We start from the raw sequence: 27,929 nt of genomic DNA on the forward strand, positions 1-27,929 counted from the left end.
GATTAGTGAAACTGACCCTACTGTTTTTAAGTCCTTATATGGTTTAAGGTCATTCTCAAGAGGTGTTGATAATCTCTTGCTTTGGTTTTAATCCTTTTAAACAGATTCTGCGGAGTACGTTTTAAAATCAGTTCATCTCGACAACATGGGCTTCTCAGGCCGGCTTGTTTTAGTTAAGCCTGCTACTTAAACAAAACCAACAAGGGCAGCATTGTCTGAGGAATCATGAGGAGCAAGGGTATTTTTGTCTACAGGGTTGACCTAATACAAGAATGGCTTGCTACAACATAATTAGCTGTAAACACATTTGGACAGATCTTGCTCAAGACTATGATGTCTCTCCAGCAGCAGTTCCCACGCCAGCTGCATGAGAAACCTTTCATATGCTCGGACATGTTTGGCTTGATGCATCACAGACAGACTCTGAACTCGCTCTCCAGAACAAAGACAACTTTAATTCTTGTTTCATACAAAATATTTAATAAATATGACTTTCAAAAATATATTGCCAGATCAACACATAATTCTCAAGTTCATAACACAAAGTCAAAAATAGAACAAAATGTTGCCATGATCTCAAAGGGTTAACAAATGAGATAAAACATGTTTGTCTTTAAGAGCCTCATTTAAAAAAAAGAAACTAATTTGCACAGAAACAAAGCAGACTCTCGCAGAGCAAGGCAGTGTATTTGATCGGATTCTACAGCGTCCCCATTGCCCCCCTACTGTTCAAGTACTCACGGTCTAGCTTGTGATTTTATGCTGACTAAAGCAGATGGGAATTCTGGCGTGTCATATTGATGTTACTTGCCTTGCACGTTGGTGGATTGTGACAGCATTTGAAATATGTCAATGGGTTCAACTGAAGCTGCTGAAGGATTTTTGTTCCCTTAAGTATTTATCCATTAGTGGCAAGCAATATGTCTGCCACCATGTCCATCCCTCGCAGCAGCCGTGATCTTTTGTTGTCCTAACCTCACTTGCCTTCAATCAAGGTCCTGGCAACAAATAATGAAATGTCAAATGTGTGAAAAAACAAACAAAAAAGTGTTTCAGGCCAAAAGTGCCCATCTTCTTTGAAATTCTTTGAAATTTGGCTTTTATAGAATGCGTTGAAAAATTAAGTCATTGAAAGAAATGGTAGGCTTCCACAGCTATCAAAACCTTCAAACTAGACAGAACATATAAATAATAAGGAATGATATCTTAAGGCTCTTGATTATTAAGTTAATAAATCAAATATACACAATGATTAATAAAAAAAAATGTACATATCTACATGTTCTAAATCGACATAAATTCTTCATATTGGCAGCAACTGCTGACATTGAACCCTTCCCTCCCTCCCCCGCCCCCCCAAAAATAAAAATAAATAATAAAGTTGATCTTTTTTCTCATTTGACAGTTGCTGAAGTCTAAAGCTGAAAAGGCACTTTCTCCAAACAGAACTAGAAAGAATTCAAACACAATGAAAATAATTTGCTCTAGCGTCGAACACGTCGGGTAGTTTTAGTCATTGTACAACAATTACACCAGGAGCCCCTTCCATGTGTCCACTAAATAAAACAAGAAGGGAAATGAAATGCAGTGGAGGACACTTTTGCAACTAGCTCTACAGTGAAATGTATACCAGTGCCTTGTGTTTCCAGCCAACCAAAGCAACTGTCACTGCCAGTGTAAGCCAGCTTGTCAAAACTTAAATTAACACGGGGAATATCTGGAAATACTGTGGGGTCACGACTGACATGACAGTTTGCTAACTACACATGCCAAATCCCCCGTTTCACCCACCACCGGGGTGTGAAGGCATAAGTCTTGGTTGCACAGCAACACAGCTGTCTGCTATACAATGTAGTCCATCCTGTTTATGCTGTTAGCTGTCTCCAAGTCTCTGTTGTCCTGTTTATTAGTCCAATTAGGGTGTTTGGATGTGGAGTTGGGATTGGAGATGGGCGTCTTCTCGTCCCTCTCCACCAGTGTGTATGCTGGCTGTTTGGCAAATCGGCTCTTCTGTAAGTGCCTCTCCTTGTCGTCCTCATCCCCCTCGGGATGATTTGTCCTTATTTTGGCAATGATGGAGTTCTTGTTTTCGTAGTCTTTGATGGCCACCGTGAGGCCCACGTGCTTCTCTATAGGGTTCTTAATCTGGTTGAGCTGCTCCCGCACATTGTTGGTTGTGTTGTCCTCTGAGCCGGTGGCAGATGTCCCGTTGTGGTTGCTCTGTTTCCGCCGGCGGCGCATGCACCACAGCAAAATGGAGACCAGCACGAGGACCCAGATGACGATGAAGATGGAGCTGAGAAGGGGCACTAGGTAATCTGACAGAAAAAAAGAAGACGATCACAGGTCAAAGTGATGCCACAAGTGTAGAAGTAAAAAGAATTAAAGGTCCCATATTCTTCTCATTTTCCGGTCCAAATTTATGTTGGGATTCTGCATTATGAATAGCATTATTCTAATTGTATGTCTGAATATACCTGTATTCACCTTCTGTCTTAAAAGCCCAGTTTAAGCGCCTGTCTCTTTAAGCACCCCTCCTGAAAAAGCCCAGTCTGCTCCGATTAGTCAGCATGTCCAGGTTTTCAGAATCTGCTCTCAGTGTCGCTGCACCATCATTGTATCCAGGTAATGACTAACAGCACTGTAGCAGTAGTATAGTTGCGACATCACAATTGTACAGAAGTCCTGCCGGCTCGTTTAAAAGACAGTTTCTGAATACAGGCTGTGTGCATTTCTCTGTGCATTGAACCGTTTATATAGCACCTCTACCTGCTTCATAATAAAAATAAAATCATATTTACCTCATTGTTTACAATAGGGAACCTTTAAAGCCCAGTTAAACAATACACGAAAGGTACCATTATATTACTATGTCAAGCTTGCTAAATTATTAGCATGCTTTTGCCAGTGCAACCTGACCTCTGAGAACTGGACAGGGGAGGAGGCTGCTTATATTTGGCCGTGGCGGCAGTCTGCTGTCACTGTGTTGATGAATGGCGGACACATGCAAGAGTATTACTGCCTGTCCAGCCAGTCGCAGAACGAGCCAATCTAAAGCCACGTAGCCAAGCATCTCTGCTCTTTCCATACTGGCTAGATTCTTTTTAAGCTCCATTACAACTTCCCTGAGATGGCAGACCTGGGCGGCCCAAGTTATGTTGAAGGATTAGGAATTATTTTTCACACATGCACTTTTTTTTTTTCTTTTGGGTGCTCCGCATTGGTCTCATATTCAGGGCTTGGCTCTATCTCATCTGATCTACTCAAAAAAGCAGAATCCTCCCACCCACTGTGTGCAAGTCTGGAAACATCACAGAAAACAGCTCGAGATTAGAGGCGGTATATACCAATTTTGGTGGGGCTTGGCACGCGCACTTCTGCGATGGCGGTGATGATGGTGTTGTTCCCATTGCGTTTGCTAACCAGGTCGATTATCCTTTCTGTGATCTCTTTAATGGGGCTCCGATCCAAACGATGGTCCTCCATAGACTAGAAGTGGCAAAAAAAAAAAAAGGTTAGGTTTGAATTCTGTTGGTTTAAGTTCTGTCTTGTATGTCATCAATCGTGTTTGCATGGTGTCTGCTGTTGACACAAAACAACCAGTCTTAATCCACCCCATTAGAGCATGTCTTAATGCTGCTGAGAATGCATGCTGCAGGCTATAAATCAAGGAGGATTTTTCGAGTATGCATTAATAGAGGCAGACAAACATATGGCAGACTGGGAGTGGGAGGAGATACTTACGATGCAGACGTGGATTTCGTTGCTGGCTGAGAATGAGGGGTCACAGGTTATGGACACAGAATGCTCCAAGGAGAAATTCTTCACTACGTACAAGCGCCTCAGCTGCTTACACACATCCTCCACAGTCAAGCTCTGAACGCAAAGAAGAAATGAAGCAAATGTCAACGCGCATGGAAAAATAGAGGGCAATCAAGAGGAAAAAGGAAGAGTGAGGCCTCTAGGCCGGCATTTTGGCAGTAGGTTCAACATGCTATCTGGTTGGGATCCACCTCATTTAGATTAAAGACCACAGCCTCATATGCTTGTCACTATCTGCTGTCATGCTTGTTAGGCAACTGGCGAGTGATGATCCTATGTGGTGACAGAGTCGCCAGTGGTCCTGTTTAGTACAAATCCATATGATCCTGAAATTAATCTTGCAGTGCGGTCTAGAGGGGATTGGCATGAAGTTGTAAATGCCTGATTCTCAGGAACATCAAAACTTGGATGCACAAACAAAGAGGAGAAAAAAAAAAAAAGAAATATCCCCACATTTTTTTTCTTCGTGGAACACATTTTAAATGCATGACTGAATTGTTCAGGCGTCTTAGACTAGAAATCCTTTTGCACAGGAGGGATGGTTGAGCACTTCCGAAAACCTGATCTTTCACAGTTTGCTGCTCCCATTCATTTAAGAGCAGTGGTGGGGGAGTGGCATGAAAAATGACCCTGAAACCCTTTAATTCAATCTCTCCCTCCCGTGTGCCTAGGTAACTCACTTGAGGCATGGTCTCCTTGTTGAAGGTGAAGGTGATGTTGGCGCAGCTGTTGTCCTGGTAACTGGAGCTGGGGTGGCATTTGGTGGGACGCGGGGGAGGGTTAGAGTGCCAGCACTCTCCAAGGCCGAGGCAGGGCTTCACAAAGCAGTGGCCCTCCCTGATGGGGATGCAGCTCTGGCCTGAAGGACACCCACCTCGACCTTTGGCACCCAGGTGGCAAGATGTAGGGCCACACCACATCTGGAGAGAAAGACATGGCAGGGAAAACAATATTAGATAATGTCACTTAAAAGTATAAAACAGGACTAGGCCTGATTGTATTTTTCAAGCAATTCTAGTGTTGAGGCTCTAGGAGGGGCAAGGTCTGCTGGTTGACCACTTTGGGGTTTAATAGTTTTTGAGTTACCGTATTTCCTCAAATAAAGGCCGGGAGTCAAATAAAGGCTGTGTTCTGAATGATGGCAGAACTCAACTCAAAACAAAAAAAGGTTGATGGAAAAAACAAGGGTGAATAAATTCCCAGTGGCTGTCATATGTGCATGCCAAATAAGCACAATGAATATTTCAATCACAAGGATTCATTCTAAAATATGATAAATTATACTTGTTAAACAGGGGGAAATAGAAATAAAAGCCTGTGTAAAATAAAGACCTGTAGTTGAGGTAAATAAAAGGCCCCAGTCACCATTTGAGGATATACAGTATTTCAGTCAGGACCAGAGATTCAATACCCAGCCCTAAACCAAACTGTAAGCAGATTTTTTTTTTAAAACATTTTTCCCAGTCAAGGATAATAATGGCTCTGTAAAGTTTAATCTCTCTCCCCTGCATGTCAAGCTTCTGTAATCTGCATGAAACACATGAGCTACTGTCTGTAAAACCCACATATAATTGTGTTCCCATATCAAACTGTTGAACACGTCATCCTGTACCTTACAGCCCTAGATCATTTTTACACCATGATGCATTTTCTTCCTGAAGGGAGCAATATCAGTGAGGGGCCATTGTTCATCTGGTGGTTTCACGAGCATGATGATAGCACTACTTCACGCCTCTACTGTATATCGCCCCGTCTTCACCCGGTGTGACTTTGGGAGATTCTGAGCTGGCACCTGACACCTACAGTATTTCCAACAGTGCCATTGTGTCTCTTTTCAAAACGAACTGCATCTGCTCTGTATACAATTTGACACTCCCGGGCAAACTCCACCCTGTGACACAGTGTTGTTGTTGCCCGACATGGCCCTACCTGGAGACCCAACCTTTCCCCATTACAAAAACAATGATATTGTGCTTCACAGCTGTACAGCGCCATCATAAATACTTCACTTTTAAATTACTTCTAATAGGCGGTTAGTGTGTTAAGACATACCTTTGTGCACACGACTTTCCCATTTGAACAGTGGCAAGTGTTGCAGTCTTCATCCCATCTGACTCCATCAGGGGTAACGTGTCCATTAACGGAGCAAGGTTTTCTCGTCACTGTGTTAAATACGAAATCACAGTCAGAGATGGTATGCTTATTATGTGACTTTGTCCTTTATTATCTTGTGACTTACCTTCTTGACAGTAGAGTCCAGTCCTGTCTGGTGGACATAGGCAGCGATATCCGTTGATCTCATCCACACAGGTGGAGCCAAAGGCACATGGAGAGGACTGGCACTCATTAATATCTATCACAGAGGAGAAGAGTGACAGGTTAGAAAAAATGCCTCCCTTTTGGAACTGCCAGACAGCACAAATATTGGGTTAAGCAGTCTGCACACAAATCTAATTCCTAGGCTAAATTCACTGGAGGTCATGTGTCATTTGAACAGTACATACACATACACACCAGTTAATAAAAACAAGCAAACATGCTTTAAATCAGTCCTGGACTTTTTTTTTGTGCCCCATGCAGCTTTATTAAAAGGCAGCATCATTAGCAGGTATGCAGGAGCTAAAGGCTGGACTTAGCAGAACAAAGGGTTTGCAATGGGAAAGAATGTGGCCATCTGAAAGCCTTTAAGAGGGAAAACAATCTGTGTAATCAGTGTCAGAGAGCATGGCTGATTAGCTGTTGGCCTGCTAAGCCGGTTTCCCCTGGGGACAGCAGCAGGGCCCGGTGGAGTGACACTGAAATGGCTCGGCCTGGCCCGCAGCCCAATGCACAGATAATTGGCCGGCTAGACCCTCCATTTGGAGCGACTGTGATGGTCCTGCGACCCAGGCCTGCTCTAACTTAGGGCTCAAACGGGGATCAGGGACAAGTGGGAGGCAGGGTTAAGACTCACTGATCCTACAGTCTGGACCTGCGAAGCCTGGGGCACACTCGCAGCGGTACCAGTTATCCCCGTCGACGCAGGTTCCGCTGTTGTAGCTGCAGAAAAAAAAGAGGGGAGTGAGACATTTGTATATCACGACAGCCTCGGGCATGTTTTATAGGCTGACATCTATCCACACATATCAACCCATTTCAGGCTGGAATTTTCTCACCAGTCGACTATAATGATTTCTCATAGGCAATTAAGGAGATCAGACCTTTTTTTTTTTATTTGACAAGTGTGCATGTGTTCTCCGCTGGTATGTGGTTAAATAATAGTCATGCCTGGGAGTTGACAAAAGAGAGAGTGAGCTTGTTGCATCCCAGGAATGACAGGGAAGGGTGTATGCCTAGTTCTCATCATTGAGACGGTGAGAGAGAAAGCCTGCAGGTGAGAAACTACGATACAGGAGGAGCGCCCTGTTTACATGTGTCTAAATCTACAGGAAATGTTTGGCTTCCACTTACCATGGGTGGGGACTGCAGTCGTTGGTATCTAAGAGAGAGAAGAAAAAAAACAGAGAGGGAGGGAGAGAGAGACAAAAAGTGGTGAGTGTGCTGTTTGTTTTCTCTCTCATGTATGAGTGTTTAGTGCACATGACAGCAGAGAGCACGTCTGAGCTTGCGTGTGCAAAGGCGTGTTAGGCCGGTCGGGCCTGGACTCCGCGCCGCCCGATTACTCTGCCTTATTGACAACACAGAGCAAACAATCAAGTCGACTCTCTCCCAAAAAAAGTTCCAGCTTCCCCCTACCGCCGCCGCCGCCAACCCCACCATCGACAACAACTCCACACCCTGGCTGTTTCTCCCTCCCCTTACAAAAGTTGGGGAATTCATGTTTTAGAGTATATGCATACAAGGGCAGGGATCCCAGGGAAATGGAGGAGGGCTGTAGAACAAGCCGACATGTCACTGTTTGGACAGGAATGCAACGACGAGAGGGGAGAGACGGGTGTGTTGGACAAGGAGAAGGAGGGGGGGATAAACATCTGTCTTCACTTTCCTGAGCCCCATTCTCCCTCCTCCTCTTTGTCCTCTCATGGCCGGCAGCAGCCAGCGAGAGAGGAAAGATCTCCTTTTTTTTTTAAAGTAAAGATCAAGAGCGGACGGGAGAGTCGGGTTATAATCAAATGCAGGACTTCACCTCCACACTAGGTAGCAGGAGGTTTATCATATTTTAATAGGAATAGCTGTCCACCCTTATCCTTATCCTAGCCACAGTTTAACAAGCACTTACTCTGGGTGCACGTGGGACCCTCCCAGCCTTCCTTGCAGACGCAGGTAAACGACTCCCCGGTCACCACGCAGGTACCTCCATTCTCACACGGGTTTGGAAGACAACTTGAGTTTTTGGCTGAGAGAAAAAGAAAAGAAAAAAGGAGAATTGTAGTTTCGTCAGTGAGATTTTCCTACAACTTAAAAAGAGGATTATCAGTCAAATCAGTGGTTATAAACCTTAAAAAGCAATCACAGGAGGCCGCTGTTGGTTTGGATTTTTTTTTTCTGTCGGGTTTCCCTTTTTCTCTGAGGGAATCTGCATTCCATGACTTTGAAGTGTATTGTCAGTGCAATCAGGGATTTTAAGCGGATATCTGTCAGCACTCACGGGAGAGGGAGAAATGGGCGAGCAGGAAGATGGGAGGAGAGGGAGCGTTGACAGAGTGAAGGGATAAAAACTGTTTGTGGACCGAGTGGATCTGACAGATCTGATTAATATCTGAGACAAGACGGAGCTCTCCCACAAAGTAATCTTCTGTGTGTGTGTGTGTGTGTTTGCTTGCATGTGTAAGTATGGAACATTGGCTCAAACCACTGTGACTGCGTGACTCACCTATGTTACACGTCGTACCCTCCCACCCTGGGGAACACTTGCACTGAAAAGTGTCGCCCTCATCGTGGCAGGTGCCTCCGTTGTTACATGTGGCTTCATCGCACTGACTTTCGCCTAGAGGGAGCATTTAAAATCTTGCTTAAGCTGTGCATTCACATGATTTTTCAAGAAAACTACACACACAAACATACCCCATATAGAAGATTGGGTAATTATATACAGCCATAAGCACATACCATGAGCCTGCACAGACAGACTACACGGGGTGTGGAGAAAAAAAAACAGAAAAAAGGACTCTTACGGGAGTGGCACGTCTTTCCCTTCCAGCCATTCTTGCATTCGCAAAAGAAATCAGTCACCAGGTCTCGACACGTCCCTCCATTATGACAGGGGTTGGTGCTGCAGTCATCTATGTCTGGTGGAAACATCGGATGGGAGTATGATTTATGGGCGGCATATCAAACACGTCGCCATACTTTTTTTGTTCCAACAAGGGTAGAACGTCCAGAGAGGGAAGGTGTGGGTGTGATTTAAGGTCATGGGCAAGCAGTCCTACTCACTGATCTCGCAGTGGTCGCCCTCCCAACCGTCGCCGCAGATACACTGGTACACGCTGACTTTGTCGATGCAGGTGCCTCCATTGCGGCATGGGTTACTCTCACAGTCGTTGATGTCTAGATGTTTTTTAAGGTGAAAGACAAGAAAAATGTAAGATTTTTTTTCAGATTTGTGTTTTTGCAGAGGCCAATCTGATATACAGTATCACAAACACTTGTATTCTGTTATTCTTAGTGAGTGAGTGAATGAATGAGTGAGTGCAGTCTGGTCTTACTCTCGTGGCAGTAGGTGCCTCTGAAGCCCTCCTGGCACTCACAGCTGAACTGACCCCCAGCCTGGCTCCTGCAGCGGCCGTGAGGTCCACACACATTTGACGAAATGTAACGCTCACCTCCCGGTGTGCTGTTGGATGCCACGGCAACTGTGCAGCTGTCAATCACTGGGGAGCGAAGAGACGGTTAGATGGTTAGACGGTTAGACAGTGAAACAATGGACGAACAAAACAAACCCAATAATAAAATGCGGTTTGTGATAATTAGGTGAGATCACAGCAACCGTCCATATTTAAAAAAGAGTGAGCAAGAGAGGGGAAGAAATTAGGAAGGATCTGCAGATGATAACAGGTTGGGTTAAAAATCCCCATTGGCTGAGAAAAACACCAACAGTGTCATAATGTGAAAAAAAATGAATGCTGGGAGAAACCGAAATAAGCTATTGTGCTTTCATAAGCAATTCAAAGTGATCGTTTTCACTCTGCACTGAAATCCCTTTCTTTCCCCTTGTCTGATCAGGTTAGGAGAGTGGGGTTGAGTTTTCTCTCCTGTAATCACTTCATTCTTGCCAAGAGCAGAGAGAATCTCACCGTCTGGTATCTGACTCAGTGGTTGGTCCACTCACTTAATTACACACAGAAAAATGTGCAGTCGTTGAGGGGGAAAAGAAGAGGTAGCCCACCAAGTCATTACTAAGAACACACACAGTGCTATCAGACTTTTGCCAGATTTTCAGGGAACTCAGGAGGGGAGAACCATTGGAAAAGCTTTGCTGAGGAGATGGAGGGGGGGGGCAATTATCAAGGGAGATACACTAAAAAAAAAAACAACAACTGCTCACCTTGTAACTAGAAACTTCAGCGTATGAAACTAAAATATAGGTCTTGCCCTTATGGGAAAAAGGTGGGCAAAGTGTTCAGGTAAAGGGTGAAGACCTGACCTTATTCAGCATTTTACTACAGCACAATATGCAGATCACCTTACAGAAATGTTCTGGAAAAAAACAAAGAGTGAAAAGCTTGTGGTTATTGCAGACAGGAAACATACCTTTACATGTGGTGGTGCGACAGTGGTCTTTGAGGTGAGAGCAGTTTTTGCCCTCATAGTCCTCCGGGCAAGCGCAGTAGTAGTCTGTGGCCAGGTTGAAGCAGGGCGCTCCATTCTGACATGGGTTGGGGGAGCAGTAATCGATATCCAGCTAGGGCAGAAAGGTATTGAATAGAGAGTGGTGAACCTGATAGCTGACATGGTTTCTGCTACACTGAACAGAGCAAAAAACCCACAGCATCCTCCCTACAGGCTGTGCCAGGAAACAACACACGCACAGCACTTGGAGGAAGGGGGAAAAACAAGGCAGAGACATAGGAGCCGTCCTCTGAGTCTGGGCTTCAGCACTGAGGAATGTATCCCGCTGTAGCCAGGAGCAGCTTCAACAAAGCACTCCCTTTTAAAAAGGAGGACTGTGGAACAACGGCCATTTAAGAGGGTGGGGCAGGAAAAATTAACAACGAACCCAAAGATACAGCAATGCTGGCAGAACGGGGGGCAGGAGTGTTTAAGATGCCAAATGATAGCTTGGGGGGGGGGGGGGGGGGGCATGAGGGTTCATGATCGTGGTGGGAGTTGTGTCTCACCTGGCAGAGATTTCCTGAAAAGCCAGCCAGACACAGGCACTGGAAGCCGTTCACTTCATCCTGACAGCGGCCGCCATTAAGGCACGGCGCGCTCGCGCACTCATCGATGTCCCTCTCACAGTGTTCGCCGGCAAAGCCAGGGGGGCACATGCAACGATAGCCGTTCACCAAGTCCTGAGAGAGAGAGACACACCACGGCTTAACCTCATGCAGCTACAACTTTGATCAACTGCTTTGACAGGGTGGGGTCCAAACAATAACTGTCAAACCTGGGAACAGAACAAAGAGCAAGGCTGAGAGGGAGGGGGGCATGCCAACTTTGAAGGGACATTATCACAGCTCCACAATTATTTCAACACATTTTCCTGGCACGGGCCCAACACAATAATGTTTATGGTAATTCAATCTAGAGTGGTCAAGGAACTTGTGTGTCCCTCCCTCAGAAACCCCTCTGAACCCACTCCCCTCAGATTTGATTTCAGAGAGGAATTCCATAACAATTCCACTGTCGGTTAGGAGAGAACAGTTTACAGCAGCTATTTATATAACCACTGTAAATGTCTAGGGCTTTTGACAAACAGACAATAAAACAAACAGGCTGGCGAACAAAGCCTCGATAACAGAAAACTAGCCGTTTTTTGACCCAACACGTACCTTGCAAGTCCCTCCATTCTGGCACTGGTCCTTGCAGTCGTTTATATCTGCACGGGAAAACATATGAGGATTAATTCTGAACAGCTTGTCTGAATAGTCTGTCTTTGAAAACGCGCCTGTGTTTTATGTTTCCCATGCTAGGGGCCTTTAAAAACATTGTCAGAGCGAGAGAGGGTTGGATAATGTGGCTGCAGAATCAGTGCAACACGGTATTGAGCAATCCTGCCTGCTGCCAAGTGAAACTAGTCCTGGGATCGTCACTACAGCCGTGGCCACACACAGGGCTAATAATGACATGGCAGATTAATTTACACTGCTGAAAAGTTTGCACATGTCCAACTGTTTGCTTTACACCTTCATATTACAGCTCTAATTCAGCATGTAGAGAATGGACATAAACAAATAAAGGAGGCAGGAGCTGGACAGGTGCAGCTGACAGCCTTCAACTCACTGATGTCGCAGTTCTGCCCCGTCCAACCAGGGACACACTCGCAGAAGTATCCACCAATCAGATTGCGGCATGAGTTGGCATTGACACAAGGCTTGCTATCACATTCGTTGGCATCTAGAGAGGGAGAGAAGAGGGTTAGTGGCATTTGCATGTGCAGTTGACAGGCATGACATGGTGGAAAGAGGACAGGAGGCTGTGTGGCTCACCGATCAGACATGTCTTCCCTGTCCACTGTGAAGGACAGTGACACTTGAAACCGTTGACCAGATCCTGGCAGGTTCCTCTGTGATTGCAGGGGTTTGGAGAGCATTCGTCAACATCTAAGCGGAAGAAGGCGATTCAGGTTATTCAGCATGATTTTTTTCCATGAGGGTACAGGCATTTAATGGGTGCAGGTAGAGCCATATCTTACTGATGGTGCAGGAGGGGCCGCTCCAGCCTGGCGCACACTGACACTCGTAGCCTTGACTGGTTTCTGAACAGCTACCTCCATTAGAGCATGGATTGGATAGACAAGCATGTTCCGCTAGAAAGAAAAATAATGTAGAAGAAACAGATCACACACACACACCCATGTGAGTCACTTTAAAAAAGGAAAAATCCACTCTTGTCAATTTATGAGACTTGTCACTTTTTATTCATCTTTTTGTGATTTTACCCCATTTGGGTAATCTGATAGTTAGATTGATGTTTTCTGCTATTGTAGCTGCCAGGAGAATATTTTACTTCGAAATCACATGGTCTACATTTGCCCCATTATTCACAAGAAAAACAAATCAGATGCAAAAATGCTGCAATTCTGCATCCGACTCGCCATCCTGGAGGCAAGTTGACCTCTGGGTGTATTCTAGTGACAGGATCCAGGTTGAGGAGTGCGGGACCTGTCACTAGAATACACCCAGAGGTCAACTTGCCTCACCCATCACCTACTCCTCTCCTCCTCCCCTGCCCCAAAACCCCACTCAAAATACCCCCCCCCCCCCCCCTCTCATTACCCACCTGGCAGACCACACCACCAGGAAATCATCTTTCATGCTAAGTTGACCTGACCAACGCACCGTGACTTCCCTCTGACTCCCCGCCATTCTTCTTCTGAGAAGCAGCACAAGATGGGAGACTGGCGGGAGGGCAAGCGGGAGAGGGGTTCTGACTAGGAGTTTGTCCTTTATGGACAAGTTAAGGATGAGTGGGTCCCAAATGAATCAAGAATGAATGATTCACTCTGGGAATAACTAGGTGGTTGGAGGTGATCAGTGGACAGCCCTTGGTATGCCATGGGGAGTAGGAAGGTGAGAGGATGTAGTACTGCACCCTGGGGCCTCTGTGTTACAATAGCCTGACGTATCCCCCTGGTCTGAGGGCCTCCTGTTACGAAGGGCACGGTTTCCTGACATCTCTGCAGTTAAGCTGTCAGCACCCTGCGAGGCTCAGATTTAATGAGGAAAAAACCATCATCTCCATGGTAAGTGTTTGCAGCAGCTGGACCTTAGCACCACACCCATCTGTCTCGAGTGGCTGAGGAGCGGAGGGATGACCGGCCCCTGAAGATCAAACTGATGGATTACCTGACTTGGGGCCACTCGCGCTGGAGTGGAAACAAGATTATTGCTGATTCCCTCCGATTACAAACTCAAGGCACCTCTGACCTTCTGTCTGTAAGCTCAGAAAACTGAGAACCTAGCCACTTATTATAACTGAAAGCAGTAGTTTGAGGCCCCATGAAATTCAATTTTGTATTGATGATTTTAGTTTCTATGTGTATATTCATTTTATTAATAAAAAGGTTTCATTCTGGGAATCTTGGAGCCTCTATTTTGTTTTGTAAAAAATGTCCTTCAGTCACTGAAAATCTAAGAAGCCTTAAAGGGGCAGTCAAGTGGTGACAAGTGAAACAAAGAATGGTCGAAATTGAAGCAGCAGAGGACAAGATATTCTAACTATTAGTCAGTCTTATGAGTCAACATCCACAAAGACTGATTCTGACATTTCCCACAATGCCGCTTGATATTGTTGCTCAATAGATCATCCACACCTGGTTAATGCCCACATCTTCCAAATACCACACAACCAGTTCATACTGGTAAAAATAATCTCAGTCTTCTCAGGCTTTAGAAAGCTCCACAGGGCTACAGATTGAACTGTTTTCACAAGCCAACTGTACTCATGACCAGTAAACTGTAAAATGAGGAGGAGTGACCTTTAATGCTTGCTAGCAATAACAAAGACAGAAAAAAAGTTATCTTGCAGGAGATCACGGAAACTCACCTCTCTCACAGTTGGCACCAGAGTAGCCCTCTGCACAGGTACACTGGTACTTGTCGGGCCCTGTGTTGATACATGTCCCTCCATTCAGGCATGGCTGGTGAGTGCCACAGTAGTTCAGATCTGGAAAAGGAACATTTCACATAGCTTTAGTTTGTTTTGACAAAACACAGGCTGCTCCAACAACTGCAAGTGAAATTAGAGATGGGAATTAACCTTTATCGCAAAGGTGGCCGCCCCAGTTGGTGTCGCACAGGCACTGCCAGGGTTCTACACAGGTGCCATGTACACAGCCAGGATGGGGGATGCACTTGTCACAGTACTGGCCCTGCCAGCCATACAGACACCTGCAAGACACACAGAGAGCCATGCTGTCAGCCTCAGAAATGGGACATAAAATAACAATCAGCCAGAATACACACACACACACGCACCATCTACACATGCAGGAAAATTCACAATAATCACAGCAAGGTCAGATAATCCCTGTGTTATCTGAAAATACTAATACCTTAATCTATTTATTCCAAATTCCTTCACTAGCAGCACAGCAATAATCTGAACTTAATTACCTTAGCATATGCAGGATGGAGCTGCACAAATAAAACAAACAAAGAGCCAGTATTCTTGCCCTCAACACTGAGCCGCATCTTAAAAGACCACAAATGAATCTTAAGTAGCAGGGGTGTTTATGCAACAGCTTTCAAACAATACTAGGAGACAGGGAAACAGAGGAGTATTTAGCATTTTACCAAACCAGAAAAAAACAAAGCACTAAATTACAGTTCCAAAGGGACCTGTAGCACAGCTAACATTAGCATGCGGCCAGACGCTCCCTTTAACAACACTCTGCCTGTGGCTTGGCAATAGAAGGGAGTTCAGCTGTTACACTGCTCCTCATCCTGGTTCCCATGAGTCAGGAGTAAGTCTTGTGCCCCAAGGCTGAGGAGGGGAACACAACTTGCTGACCACTGAAATGTCCAGGTCCATAATTACACTAATAATGCTGCTCTTTTCTTTCTGGGCTCCATACTTAAGAAGGCAATCCAGCTTCACTGATAAGTCTGCTCTTAAAAAAAGGTGGCGATACGGTTGCTGCTGTGGAGCCTAGTGACAGGAAACAGTGTCCCTCTGGGGGGAGCGGCTTGCTGATTAGCCCCGAGAAACGGACGGACTGTAAAAATAAACGTGGTGGTTAAGTAAACCGCTGTCTGTGATTAAGGAGGCTATTCTTAAAAAGTGTGCTAATCCTCTCCATGAGAAGCGGAGCAGGAGTCCCCAGCAGGATCCCAAATCATTTAAAGTTATTACACAGCCAAATTACTGGGGAATGTGACATTGTGTTGTGCAGCACTGCTGACTTACATAAAGATTTTAACCCTCAACATGAAAACAGACCTCTTTTCAGAACCTGTGTGTTGGGGCTGTGGGGTTATTGCTTTTCAAACCATTTTTTCTACTGCTGCAATCTCGGTCCACAGGTGCACTGTTATTACTCTATTAGCAACAATGAAATACTGTGGGTATCATTAAAAACTCTGGGCTAAAATAAAATCCCATGGTGCGTCATTAGCTGTGGCACCGCTGACATAAAGTTGGTGACAAGGAGGCTGCCCTAGCCTGCAGCCAATGTTGCTATGTACTGCTGTTGTTTAACACTCTGCAACAGCCCAATGATGGGAAAATACTCAGCAACTACAACAGTAGTGGAGCTTGCTTGGAGAGTTTGTTGGCAGAGAGCATATAAACAGGGTTAAACCCAGAGCTTAAAATATAACCACACCTGTGCAGAAACTAATGCTATTCAACCTCTTGTTCTGCCAGTGGCCACACAAGCACTTACAAGAAACCTGATGATGTCAAAAGCTTGGGAAAAACAACAAAGCTGCAGCAGAAAATGAACAAACCTGATCGTCCTTGTGCTTGATTTGTGGCCAAATCTGACAACTAAGAAAGCAACAAATGCGGGGCAGTGTAGGGGCCTCCTCCAGGATGAGGATGAGATATAACTGTTACTGCACACAATGCCCCAGCTCTGATATCCATCTGCGCCTGGCTTTTCCTCTGGCTGTGATGCATAAACAGCATTAGGAAGCCATTAGCTACACAAACAATACACTTTGAGGCTCATCCGAATGTTACACATGATTTGACTGATAACATTTAGCCTCATTAGAGGGAAACACATAGGCTACATTTCCAACATGGAGTCTTGGCAGTTGAGCCTCTCCCTTTTCTCAGACTGGCAGCTCTGGTCAAAGGCTCCATGTGAGATTTACAGGCAGCTCAGCCAGCATCTCTGCTAAAGCCCTGGTACTGATAGTCTCTTGGCCAGAAAAGCAAGCACATACAGCTAAAGATCCATGCCATGACACAACTGGTGCTTGGACACAATCCCAACATATCGGAATGATCAACACCACAGGCTTCTGGCACCAGGCTCCATAATAAGTTAAGACACTTGAACAAACCATGTTTGACACTTTACATTGTAAAATTGCAGTTAAATCAATCATAACAGACTAATAAATCATACAGAGCTGCCTCGGTCACTTACTTGCATCCACCTGGCTCCTTACATGATCCATGTTCAGTGCTGCAGCCTTGTCTACATATAGCTAGAGGAGGAAGAAAAAGAAGAAGAATCACTGACCGGTAACTAGATTCAAAAAGCTCTATTTAGCATGTTTTAATTATAGCAGTAAATGATATAATCACTACCCTCTATGACAAGTCAGCCTGTGAGAACAAAAACTGCTGTTGACAAACAGCCAAGCTTGCCCTGCCATGTAACACAATAAAATATTTATTAAGAAATGAATTACTGCCCAGGCTAATTTCCTGGGGATACAAGTTTATGTTTATTCCTGGTCACATTGGTAATGAAAAGTTTTATTTGAATAGAAAAGGAATGAGTTCAGAAACAAAGCCTTCCATTCAATACAAAACACAGAGCAGACAGTGTATCAGCATGAATCACAGATTACAGTCTGGCTGCTTGTTTTAGAAGGCTCATTCATGGTCATAAATACCAATCAGACTGTCTTAAGCAGCTGTCTTGATCAGTGTTTTCATTTTGAAGTGATGTCACCCATCACTACATGCTGCCATTCCAGCGGGGCTCACCTGTGTTGCAGTCAGGTCCGGACCAGCCTTCCAGGCAGGTCTTGTTTCCATTGTAGTCGCATGTATAATGCCCGAAGAACTCATCCCTGGGTCGACAAAACTTGTTGCAGCCGAAGCCGTAGTAGTGCTCGTCACAGCTGACCCGGATTTGGTACTCAAACTGGGCCACAGGGCCGTTATGAGTCAGCTTCTGCCAATGGGGACTGGGGTTGATCATGCCTGAATGAGAGGCTTTCTCTATCAACTTCCAATCGGCCCCTAAGAACATCAATTTTGACACGATCAGCATAATGAAATGTCTTTTTTATTTTTTCTCAACTATGTTAGTGTTCATCAAATGTTTGAGTCAGGGAAAGAACAGTGGAATGCATTAAATCCTCCATTACACATTTAGGAGATGCAACGCTCGCCGTGATCATACAGTGGGAACCCAAATATGCCCCAAAAATTCAGACACAAATTGTAGGAGATCTCTCAGATAGCAGATTATATGTAATTAAAGCAACTAGAGAGGAAGAAAAGTACAAGGAGGAAATGCAGAAAAAAGGAAAAGGCTGCCTGTAATGAGCACCCTTAACTGCTTTTTTTTCTCACGCTCCCTCTCAAACTCTCCCTCATTGGTTTCTGATTCTCAGGTTTACAGCTTGAGGATATTACTGCTCTCAGATATGGCCCTCTGCATCTGCTCAGGCGAGGACAGAACCGCAGCCGCCATAAATTACAGCGTGAGGACACTGATGCCACCGTCTGTGCTGGGAGGCCTTCCATCAGCCCTGTTTTTCCTATCTCTCTCTCTCATGCATTCTTGAACAGCAGTCAAAAAAGATATTGAGTCAACTCTTTCAGTATCTATCTATCTATCTATCTATCTATCTATCTATCTATTTATCGGGAGCAAACGGCCGCCCTATGTTGTGACCAAAGGAGAGACCAGAAACAGACTTATTTTTATGCCAAACATGAAGGGGTCAAAACTCTGTCAAAAGGGCAAGGACCAACCTGGGGGCTGTAATGAGCCTAAACACAGAGCAAACGCATTCAAACTTGACAAGTATGCTCCAGACACTAAACGGTACACATACATATAAGCCCTGGGCATTAACTCCAATCATGCACTCGCATTACGTAGCACTCTCTACTTGATATCTAAATCTTCCACCTGGGAGAGAATGAAAAAATATGTCAAAGCTGTTATTTACTGTGCTCACATGAGCAGAGGTGGCTGACCGCTGGGTGAATCGCTTCTCTGTGTAGTATGATGCAATGCAATGGCCTGCTGTCATTTATTTACTGTGCTGTGTATGGCGGGGGGGTTACTGAAATCACAGTGCCCAGTAACATTTCACAGTGGTCTGGAATCCAGAGCTCAGCTGTGTGGCATTTCTCTACCGACTGCTGACCTGCAGTGTCAGGAGTAGCACATCCTTGCTACCTGCTGCCTGGCTTGGCGCTACGCATAAATCAGAGGAGCTTTATAAAGCTTGGAGGGGTCATGCTCTAGCATCAAATTCATTTTATATTGAGAAAATCTACATCGCTAAGCCTTAAAAAAAAAAGGGGTGGGGACTACTTTTCTCAAACACTGGATGTACGCTTGTGGATAAGTGCTCTGGAGTAGGAATTAAAATGAATAAAAGAAAGAACATGTACCAAAGTATAAAACTAAAATCAAGCTTTTGGTTGTGATTAGGAATGAGTGTGCATTTAGACATCAGTTAGGATAGTCACAACATATGAAGCCATTAGAGCTGGGAGCTAGCCTGGTGGAGCTCAGAGGGGCTTAACCAGCATTGACTGTGTACATTCAGGGGGCTTTTCACACCAATGCCCTAATAGCTCTCTGGGGAGCGGCAAATACAGCAGAAAAGACCGAAACCTTGTTGACCTCGAAACGGACCTGCATAAACAAGTGTGGAATAAGGCCCTCCCCTCCGCTGGAATCGCCACACTGTTTCCGATATGACCGCCGACAAACAGGAAGCAAAGTTAAAGGCAGAAACCAACTGAGCAACCAGAATTTAGATTTGGCGTGCTAACACAACAATCTGAACAACCACAGTCTTTGTGTAGTAAACTAAAAAGTCTTCAGCTTTGAGCTTAGTCAACAGCCCACCTGTGCCAGAGGTACTGTAACTTTGACCTAAGGGACGGGCGAGCTCAGAGGCTTTTGGCCCCTACCGCACTGACGCTGCAGGCTAGTCGCAGCAGCGCGGCTGGGCAGCCGGATGAACTCTGTGTTTCACGCCTCACCGACAGTGAGAAACTGTGACCCCGACCCTGGCTGGCAGCACCTGCCATCAGTCATCGGCCAAATGAAAACATTTTCATAAGGGGTAGCGTGGCTCCCTCTGTACTCCTCCTGTCCCCTCCTTCGCCACACTTCCTTCTCTGTCTGCAACCCCCCCCCCCCCTACCCCTTCCCCACATCATCTTCTTCTTCTTGCCCCTCGCTTCCCTGTCCTGCTCTCCCAGGCACCTGTCAACACACTGTCTTAACACAGACACACACAGACCCAGTGGACCATGTGGAAGAGGGCAGGGGGTTCAGGAAGAATAAACTTCCTTCTCTGACCTTCAACACAACTCCTCCTAGACGTTGGGGGTGCAGGGGGGAGAGGAGGGGAAGCAAGATGGAGATGCCAGACAAGGACGAATACTCACCACTGGTTTCATTGTTGGAGTCCAAGGCTTCCACTATCAAAGTGTAGGACCTCTGAGGAAGACAAGACAGAAATACAAGCAGTGTTAGCCAAGAGCAGGATCACCAAGCAAACCCTGTGCCATGAAAGTAAACTATAAACATTACCATATATTTATCCTTTAACCAATATCATGTTGTGCATTTTTAATACATTGATATAACATAAATCATAGTCACCATCAGGTAGTCATTATACAGTCTAGTTTGATTGTATATAAACAAAGGGATGAATACATCTTATTCATCATCTTCAGTACTAAAAGTACTTCAAATAAACTCAAAATCCACAATTTTATGGTTTCACACAACTTCACCAGCCTTGCCAATGAAGTTTCATCTCCCTCTCATTGAGTTAGCTTACAACTGGGCCTAAGGACAGAAGCTAATAACTGTTAACTTATAACAATGGTCCTGTTGATCTGATTAAGAGAGATAAGCTTGTGGTGGTGCAGAGGTCCACCCAGCAGGAGGGTGTCTGATGTACCAGAAACCAGCCAGATGTAACAGCGCTGCACTGGACTAATGACCAGAATAAGTCAAAATAAAACAAATGGCACATAGAAAAAAATACTTCATCATGTGATGCCAAAAAAAAGTCTTCATCTCAGCCACGGTCTGTGTTTTCCACATATTTATAAAATGTGGTGAGAGAAGTCAGTGGATGGTTTCCAACGTTCTGAGAAAGCGCACAGTTCTGTTTTGCAATGTATATGGGATTTTCAATTTGATGCCAACTTGGAGAACTCTAGTGCCGTGTGCTATGAATGATGTTAATAATCAAACGAGTGCTTAAGGACACTTCTTTAAAAGGCAAAGTTTAAAAAAAAAAAAGTGTATTTGACAGAGGGTGAGGAAGAAAGGCAGAGACAGAGAGACTGAATGACTGCTACACTCTGGAGGGCAGGTCTTGATTTCAGCACTCCCCAAAAAACGCTTTGTCTGATTCAGGGTCGAGAGCGCTCACACCAATATCGACTTACACACTCGCGGTGCTCTGTGCCACAGTCATGAAGGAGAGAACAATTCTTCTGCAAGCGCACATGACAGTCAGAGAGAAAGTATGTGAGAAAGTGTAATCCACTTACAGTGCTCGAGCATCCACTAGAAAACACCTACTCGTTATATTCACACACATGCTTGCCCCTAGCAACGCTGCGTGGAGGCATTTCAGAAATTTTGCGTTGCTACTATGGCCCTCTTTTCTGCAATGACTTCATGGTAAACAAACATTGCTACAAGGAAACCCCCTGTTCACTTTTCAGAGAAAAAAAAAGGAGCTTAGACTCACTCCTGGACCGTTTGTCATGGCTTTACCATTGGAAGGCATTTTTCTCATCCTGTGCCAGCGTTTCACTGCAATCAGGGCAGCTATTATTTGAAATGCAGGTCTCATCATCGACGCAGGCTTTATTTACAGTAAATACTGACTCAATTAGCTGCAATCATTTGCCACAGAATTTGAGTGAGTGAGTGAGTCAGTAGCAATGCGATACCTACTCGCCTACTACTATGTCCCAACTGGAGGTGTAAGAACATATCGATATACTTGAATATCGCAATATTAAGTTCTGTGATACTGTATTGATTCACTAAAAACACTATGCATTTTTAATTAACCCTTTGAGACCTGCGGGACTGCCGGCGATGTGTTTTGTAGTGGGCACTGTTTTAAAGCTAGAGTGAAGATATTGGTATCATATGATATCATACAGTTAGGCAAACTATTTGGCGAGGGAAAAACTGGCATTTATTGTTTAGACCCCGACCAATTCATAACAGTGCTGTAATGCATATTCAACCATTTGACTCTTCCACTCCAACTAAACGGCATATGCATATAGTGATGTGTTCTTTATTCTGACAGTTTTCCTAAAATTAATGAATTAATTTAAAAATAGCTTACTGTATCGCAATAGATTGAACTGTAAGTCATATATTCAGCACACTACTGCAAAAGACCTTTAGCTTTCATTTCCCATTAAGGGAATCATATCCCCAGCCTGTACGACTTCACCTGAATGCATCATTCCAGTATCTTCACTCCCACCTTCATGTAGACCTTTGAAACATTTTTGGGTTGGGTCATCCATCTGAGGGAGCCACCCAAAACAAATCCCACGTATATGACACAGCACAGTGAGCATGGTGAGCTCATCCTAGAAACGGGAACTCAAATGCAACATCGGTGAACGCATGCAAACTGAGTATATTATCAGGCTCTCAAAATTGTAATGTTAGTCATCATTGCGACATTGAATTCACATGGATGGGACTAAAATGAGAAGTAGGAGAAGCCATAAAAAAAAGACTAGAAATTGTATTCTTCTAGAGTTGTCTTCCCTTCAGTGACCTCTCAAACAATCTGAGCATTTTTTAACAGCACATTATCAGTTTACAGGCAGGTACATTAGGAACAATACTGGATGTCTGCCAAGTGGAAAAATCAACATGCCTGGTTCACCCGCATGCCATGTCAAGGATTTAAAGGGGGATTAAAAAAAAAAAAATCATTTTTTGGTGGACTATTGTCAAGAGGCATAAAGTTTAATGGGTTAGTGGCTGATTCATTTAATGGCAAGTCTACAACAACATGAAAACACACCCTATCTTGCACGATTTGGACTTGTCTCAACATGGAAGCTATTGCAGCAGCATCACTGCCACAGACTGAACTTGAAGTAGTACGACAAACGTGATTAAGGCCCAGACACACCATAAAAACGTAATCCAAAATGTTAAATACAGTGGCCTTAGATTGCAATGTTTACCGTTCATCTATTTCTGAAAGTTGCTATTCACGTCAAGTAAACTCCAGCTGGAGATCCGTAGCCACACCATTATTGGGATGCTTAGTTCTAGGATCAAATAAGTGCTTCCAGAAAGTGCGATACTGCCCGACTCTTCATTCACTAACACTCCATAAGTCTCTGGTGGTTATCAGCTTGGAACCGTCTGCCACTGCCAGGTTCACTTTTCCCAGGCTCCCAGCTGACTCACAACTTCTCTTTGAACTACAGAGTGAGCGCAAACACACACACACACACACACACACACACACACACAAGTGCAATAAGTGTGGCCATATGTCTTCTTATCTTTCCTGGCCAAGCAGACACTGTCCAACAGACAACATAAGCGATAAAGATCATTCCAGATTGAATCACAATGACTTGCCAAAGAACACTACTGAATCCTCTCAGTAAGGGAAATTTCACAACACACACACACCTCACCCTGCCTTCAACTGAAAATGGAGCTATCTGATGTACTATAACAAGGTATTCTAACAAAATAAAAAAGAGGCATGTCTCACGGAATAACAGGCAAAAGCCAAAGGTCTAAATAAAGGCAAGGCACAACGGTAGATTAGACTAGTCCAGGCCTACACTCAGCACACAGGAAATGTAAACAGTCCAGTCAAAGGGATGTTGACCTTCTGTATCAGTTTCCCCTGAGTCAATCACTTCAATAGTATCAAGCTGAGATCTACTGCTAGGTAACACACCCCTGTTTGCCATAAAACCCAGGCTCAGTCATGAAAAGACAACTCTCATAATCACTTTCTAAGCCACTGGCTGCACTGGTGGACTGGGAGGGTAGGAAAGAATGCATTGTTTGGCAAAAGATTTTCAGCGCAAAGTGAGCTGGAGAAACACTGTACAAATCAACAGCTCATTAAATAACCTGCAGAGGTACGTCAGCCCGGGGACACAACAGAACCTCACCCAGACGAAAGAATCTCACTGTCTGCCAACTAAAACAACATGGAAAACAGATATTGAATGTCTCACAATGCAAACAAGGTCAAAAAAATGATCCCAGGACCAGGAATGAAAGTCATATCAAGCATTTAAGTTGCCAGTCCGCTATCTTTTGCGAGGGTCACCAACTATTGAGAAAACAAAAAACAGGGCACAGGTGATCCTCGGCTAAATGCTATGCATGTCACACGTACGGCTTGGAACGACTCTGATAAGCAGCAAAGCTTCAGAAGCCATTATGCAACGTCACACTGACACAACACTGAAAAGGTCCTTGCTAAAGTCGAAGACAGGGTGAGGTAGGAAAAAAAAAGAAAGAACATGTTTCTTTCCCGCTTTCACTTGAGTAATTTGCACGCAACTGCCACATCAGAGCAGACTATATAAAACAAACATGTCATTACCCCCACAGCCTCCCTTCAAGGCTGAGCTGACTATTATTCTGCGACTCACCTGATCCTAGCTCTCAGACTGCTCTAACCTGTCAACAGATCAAGCCCAGCGATGCCTACATGTCTGAGAGAGAACACACCAGCGTCGTTAGATGGAGGGAAATTATGCCAATAAATGTGGGCAGAATTAAATCAGATTTGAGCAGAATTAGGGTCGCCAGATCAACTAGGGCTTGAGATGGGGGAAAATAGATTAGTCACAAAAAAACTATTGGGAAGTGAGCAGACGTGCTTATGAAATCTCAATGGGCCCAATCCAGTGAAGAAAAGGTCTTCCCTGTCCTTGTATAGGTGCAACATGGGCAAATATGCTGAGGTGGTCACAGAGCGAACTTCATCACTGCTGAGTCTACTACAACTGCTTCCTGTTGCTTGCCCTGCACTGGCATTACAGCTGCACTGCCTCTATTATGCTCTGTAATCCTCACTGTAGTCAGTGAGGGCACACCATTGTCCCTGCTTGATACACTCACTGTGAGGGCCCTCACTTCTCTGTGGAATAAAAGCACGAAGCAGACATTGGCAGTCCATACATCGATGATGATGTGCTAATGTTAAAGATGTTCTGCCGACGGCACTCAGATGGATCCCTCCTGGCTCTCGCCCTACCTGATCTAAGCACATGTGTGTAGCCTCATTAAATGCAGCAGTTACTGTGGGTGGCAAGGTTAAAGCGATGAAATGCCTGTGATCCAACCAAGCGTGACTTAAACAAAGCCTTTGGCCTGGACAAGGGGCCAACTTCATGCAGCTCACAAGAGAGGATGAAGGGGGGGGGGGCTTCATGAACTCAAGAGTACCCAACAACCCAATTGCACCACACTGCCATCTGTCCACAACAGCCAATCAACTGATGAAAAGGACAAAGAGTGATATCATACCTAACCTGACGATTGTTAATGTGCACTGAAGTAAAGCACTGGAAGTGAAGGATGAGAGAATCTAACAAGCAACTCTGTTCCTTCCCAAAACTCCAAACTCCTGTCATCTACAATAGTGTTGTATGAATTTATCTAAATGTGACATTTTTTAATTGATACAGTGATGGAATATCATTATCTACAAACTGCCAATATAACTCCCTAGTTTTGGTGTTCCATGGATGTCCAGCCCTTAATGACAAGAAACATCCTCCATTAGGTCTAGAGCGTGTCATCCATTTACATTTCATCAATGTGTCAGAAAATAAATGAGTAAAGCCAGCAGAGTCCTCAAACTTGAAATGGCACCAGGTAGAAAGGCTGCTCAAGTAGAAAGGATTTTCAACCAGTAAGATGAAACTAATCATGCTCTGGGCTTTCATGCCAAGTTAGTGCTACCATGGCGTGAACATAAACAGAAACCTTTGTCTTTTAAAATAAGGTGTGAGGCGCCAGTGCCAGTAAAAAATACAGAATATCAAATTGCATGCTACCCTGCTAAGAACATTGTTTTACTGGCCCTCAGATCACAGGGAAAACACCAGTCTAAGTGATCTGTTCAGCCCCACAGGTAACACAAATACAAATGTACAACTTCAAAAGAAAATCACACAGGACCATCCAGTTGTTTCACTAATTTGGGCCATTTTCAGGCCATCACCGGTTGAAATTACAACAAGAACTTCCATCAAGATTGAAGTAAAAATAGCCTTGATGTAATTGGACACACACATACATACCAGCGGACTGTGCCTTTCACCCATCAGGCACAGTGGGAGAGTTTGCGGGCCAAGCTGTGGGGCCAGTCAGTCTGTGCACAGCTCTACTTTTTTCACACCATCGAAATACGCTCCAGCATGGCAAATCATCCCTCTCACAGAGCTACAACTCTCCCACAGCACAGGCCTGTCGGGCCCATTTATTGACTCTATGAAGAAGAGCTGACACTTGAGGAAACCAGAAAGTGAGGGTTTTTTTCACTCTGGAGTTACTGAACTGTGCAACATGAGCAGCTGCCAGTGAGGCATATGAGGAGGAAATCTGGGAAAATGCAGCTCACCCACCTTTTTCTCTCTATTTTTTTTTTTTATTTGTTGAATCGAGACAAGGGGAAAAACATTTACAAGGACCATTTCTTGCATTGTAAAAAGTAGTTTACAACTCATTTAGGGAAGAGGGGAAAACTCTCTCCTGATTTTTATTCTTATTGATGGACGTTCTTTAAGCGCAAGTTACCTTTTGAGATTTACAACCGCATTCTGAACAAGGAGGTTTTATGACGGTCAATAAAGTGATTTTACATCCTAACACTGTTTATGGAGAATACACAGGACTAATGGAGAAAAATACCTGCACCTGGTTAATTGGCGCAGATAATGAGGAGGGGGGGGGGACTTTCTCAACAGGATAATTCACAGAGAGCCAACTACCAAAAGAGCCCCTTTTCTAAAGAGTGAGAATGAGTGACGGACAGTAATTGCACTTAACTGCACTGCAAACAAACATCTTCTCCCCAGGCAGAAGAAAGGAGAGAAGAAGCGGGGAAAACAGTTTAAAAAAAAAAGAAGTCTGCCACTCACCGGCCAGGCGAAACTGAAGGGCAAAACTATCCTGGATTTGTCATTCCTGACAGAGCTCTTGAAAGAAAAGGTATTCCCTCCGAGGACAGGCGTAGCTCCCATTCCGAAGCTGCAGGGCCCTGCAGCAGAAACTCTCGACTGGTATTCCTTCAGGCAAACTTTGAAAAACGTATCGCACTCGTTCCGCGTGCACTTTCTATCCGCCGTGTTCCGCGTGCCATCACAACACATGCCGTTGAGCAACTCTCCGTTAACATTGTGCATCGATAAGATTTGCAACTCGAATTGTCCCGATCCCTCTGACACCTGTTGAGGACAGAAGAGTGAAGGCAATGAAAAAAACCCAACAACTTTGACCTCATTATATAAAGAAAGTTGTAATAATTAACGGGCTATTCGGCCGTTGGTTAAAACACAGTATTCGCACTTGTAACATGCTAACTTAACACTATTTCGCATGACGCATGGTTACATATAATGTTAGCATATAGCAGTGCACATAAAGGGCGACGCGTGCAAACAAAGTGCATCCCCACAGCCGAACTGAGTGACCCTTTTCACCGCCGTTGAATCCACATACCTTCGCCAGAAAGCAGAGTAAAAAGGCAGCAACGACTGAGCCCCGTCTCAAAATCATGCCTCCGTCCGGACTGCTGTTGCCACTCGTTTGTTACTTGTCGTCTGGCCGACACACGGCACCAGAGCTCTCCTCTGGTTTAAACATGCACGAGTGGGAAACAACACTTTAATTGGCGGAGCACCGGGTCCCGAGTCATAGGAGAAAAAAAACACTTCCTAGTATGTCCCTCAACCTCTTTGAGTGTCTGCTCTTCTCCGTTATCCGACAGTTTCCCCTTGTTGTTGAAGAAAATTTACACAGTGGCCATGCGGCAGCCGAGCCCACTGCTGACTGACTGACTGAC

At 44.7% G+C, this 27,929-nt stretch overlaps 1 protein-coding gene across 1 annotated transcript; it reads right to left on the reverse strand.

The window, feature by feature from the left end:
- Nucleotides 1–435: 435 nt before the first annotated feature.
- Nucleotides 436–27,917, reverse strand: LOC310953767 (protein jagged-1b-like). The gene is made up of 26 exons (XM_083922958.1): nt 27,587–27,917; nt 27,007–27,312; nt 20,254–20,305; nt 17,593–17,850; nt 17,024–17,084; nt 14,683–14,813; nt 14,470–14,589; nt 12,617–12,730; nt 12,411–12,524; nt 12,205–12,318; nt 11,754–11,800; nt 11,100–11,273; nt 10,513–10,663; nt 9,468–9,632; nt 9,196–9,309; nt 8,937–9,050; nt 8,636–8,749; nt 8,042–8,158; nt 7,273–7,300; nt 6,776–6,861; nt 6,062–6,175; nt 5,875–5,984; nt 4,503–4,742; nt 3,745–3,876; nt 3,348–3,489; nt 436–2,318 (listed from the first exon to the last, which is right to left on the reverse strand). The coding sequence occupies exons 1-26, from the start codon at nt 27,641–27,643 to the stop codon at nt 1,843–1,845; spliced, it is 3,651 nt and encodes a 1,216-aa protein (XP_083779084.1). The 5' UTR covers nt 27,644–27,917; the 3' UTR covers nt 436–1,842.
- Nucleotides 27,918–27,929: the final 12 nt, after the last annotated feature.

This window comes from Echiichthys vipera (assembly GCF_963691815.1).
Source record: "Echiichthys vipera genome assembly, chromosome: 11".
In the NCBI taxonomy this organism is placed as follows: Eukaryota; Metazoa; Chordata; class Actinopteri; order Perciformes; family Trachinidae; genus Echiichthys; species Echiichthys vipera.

Bases quoted from the DNA above. Each gene is read 5' to 3' on its own strand.
- LOC310953767 (XM_083922958.1), bottom strand. From the start codon at position 27,643: ATGATTTTGAGACGGGGCTCAGTCGTTGCTGCCTTTTTACTCTGCTTT. The intron at 10,664-11,099 runs GTGAGACACAAC...TTTCTGCCCTAG, and splicing joins TTTCAGGAAATCTCTGCCAG to CTGGATATCGATTACTGCTC. The intron at 9,633-10,512 runs GTATGTTTCCTG...TTCGCTCCCCAG, and splicing joins TCGCACCACCACATGTAAAG to TGATTGACAGCTGCACAGTT.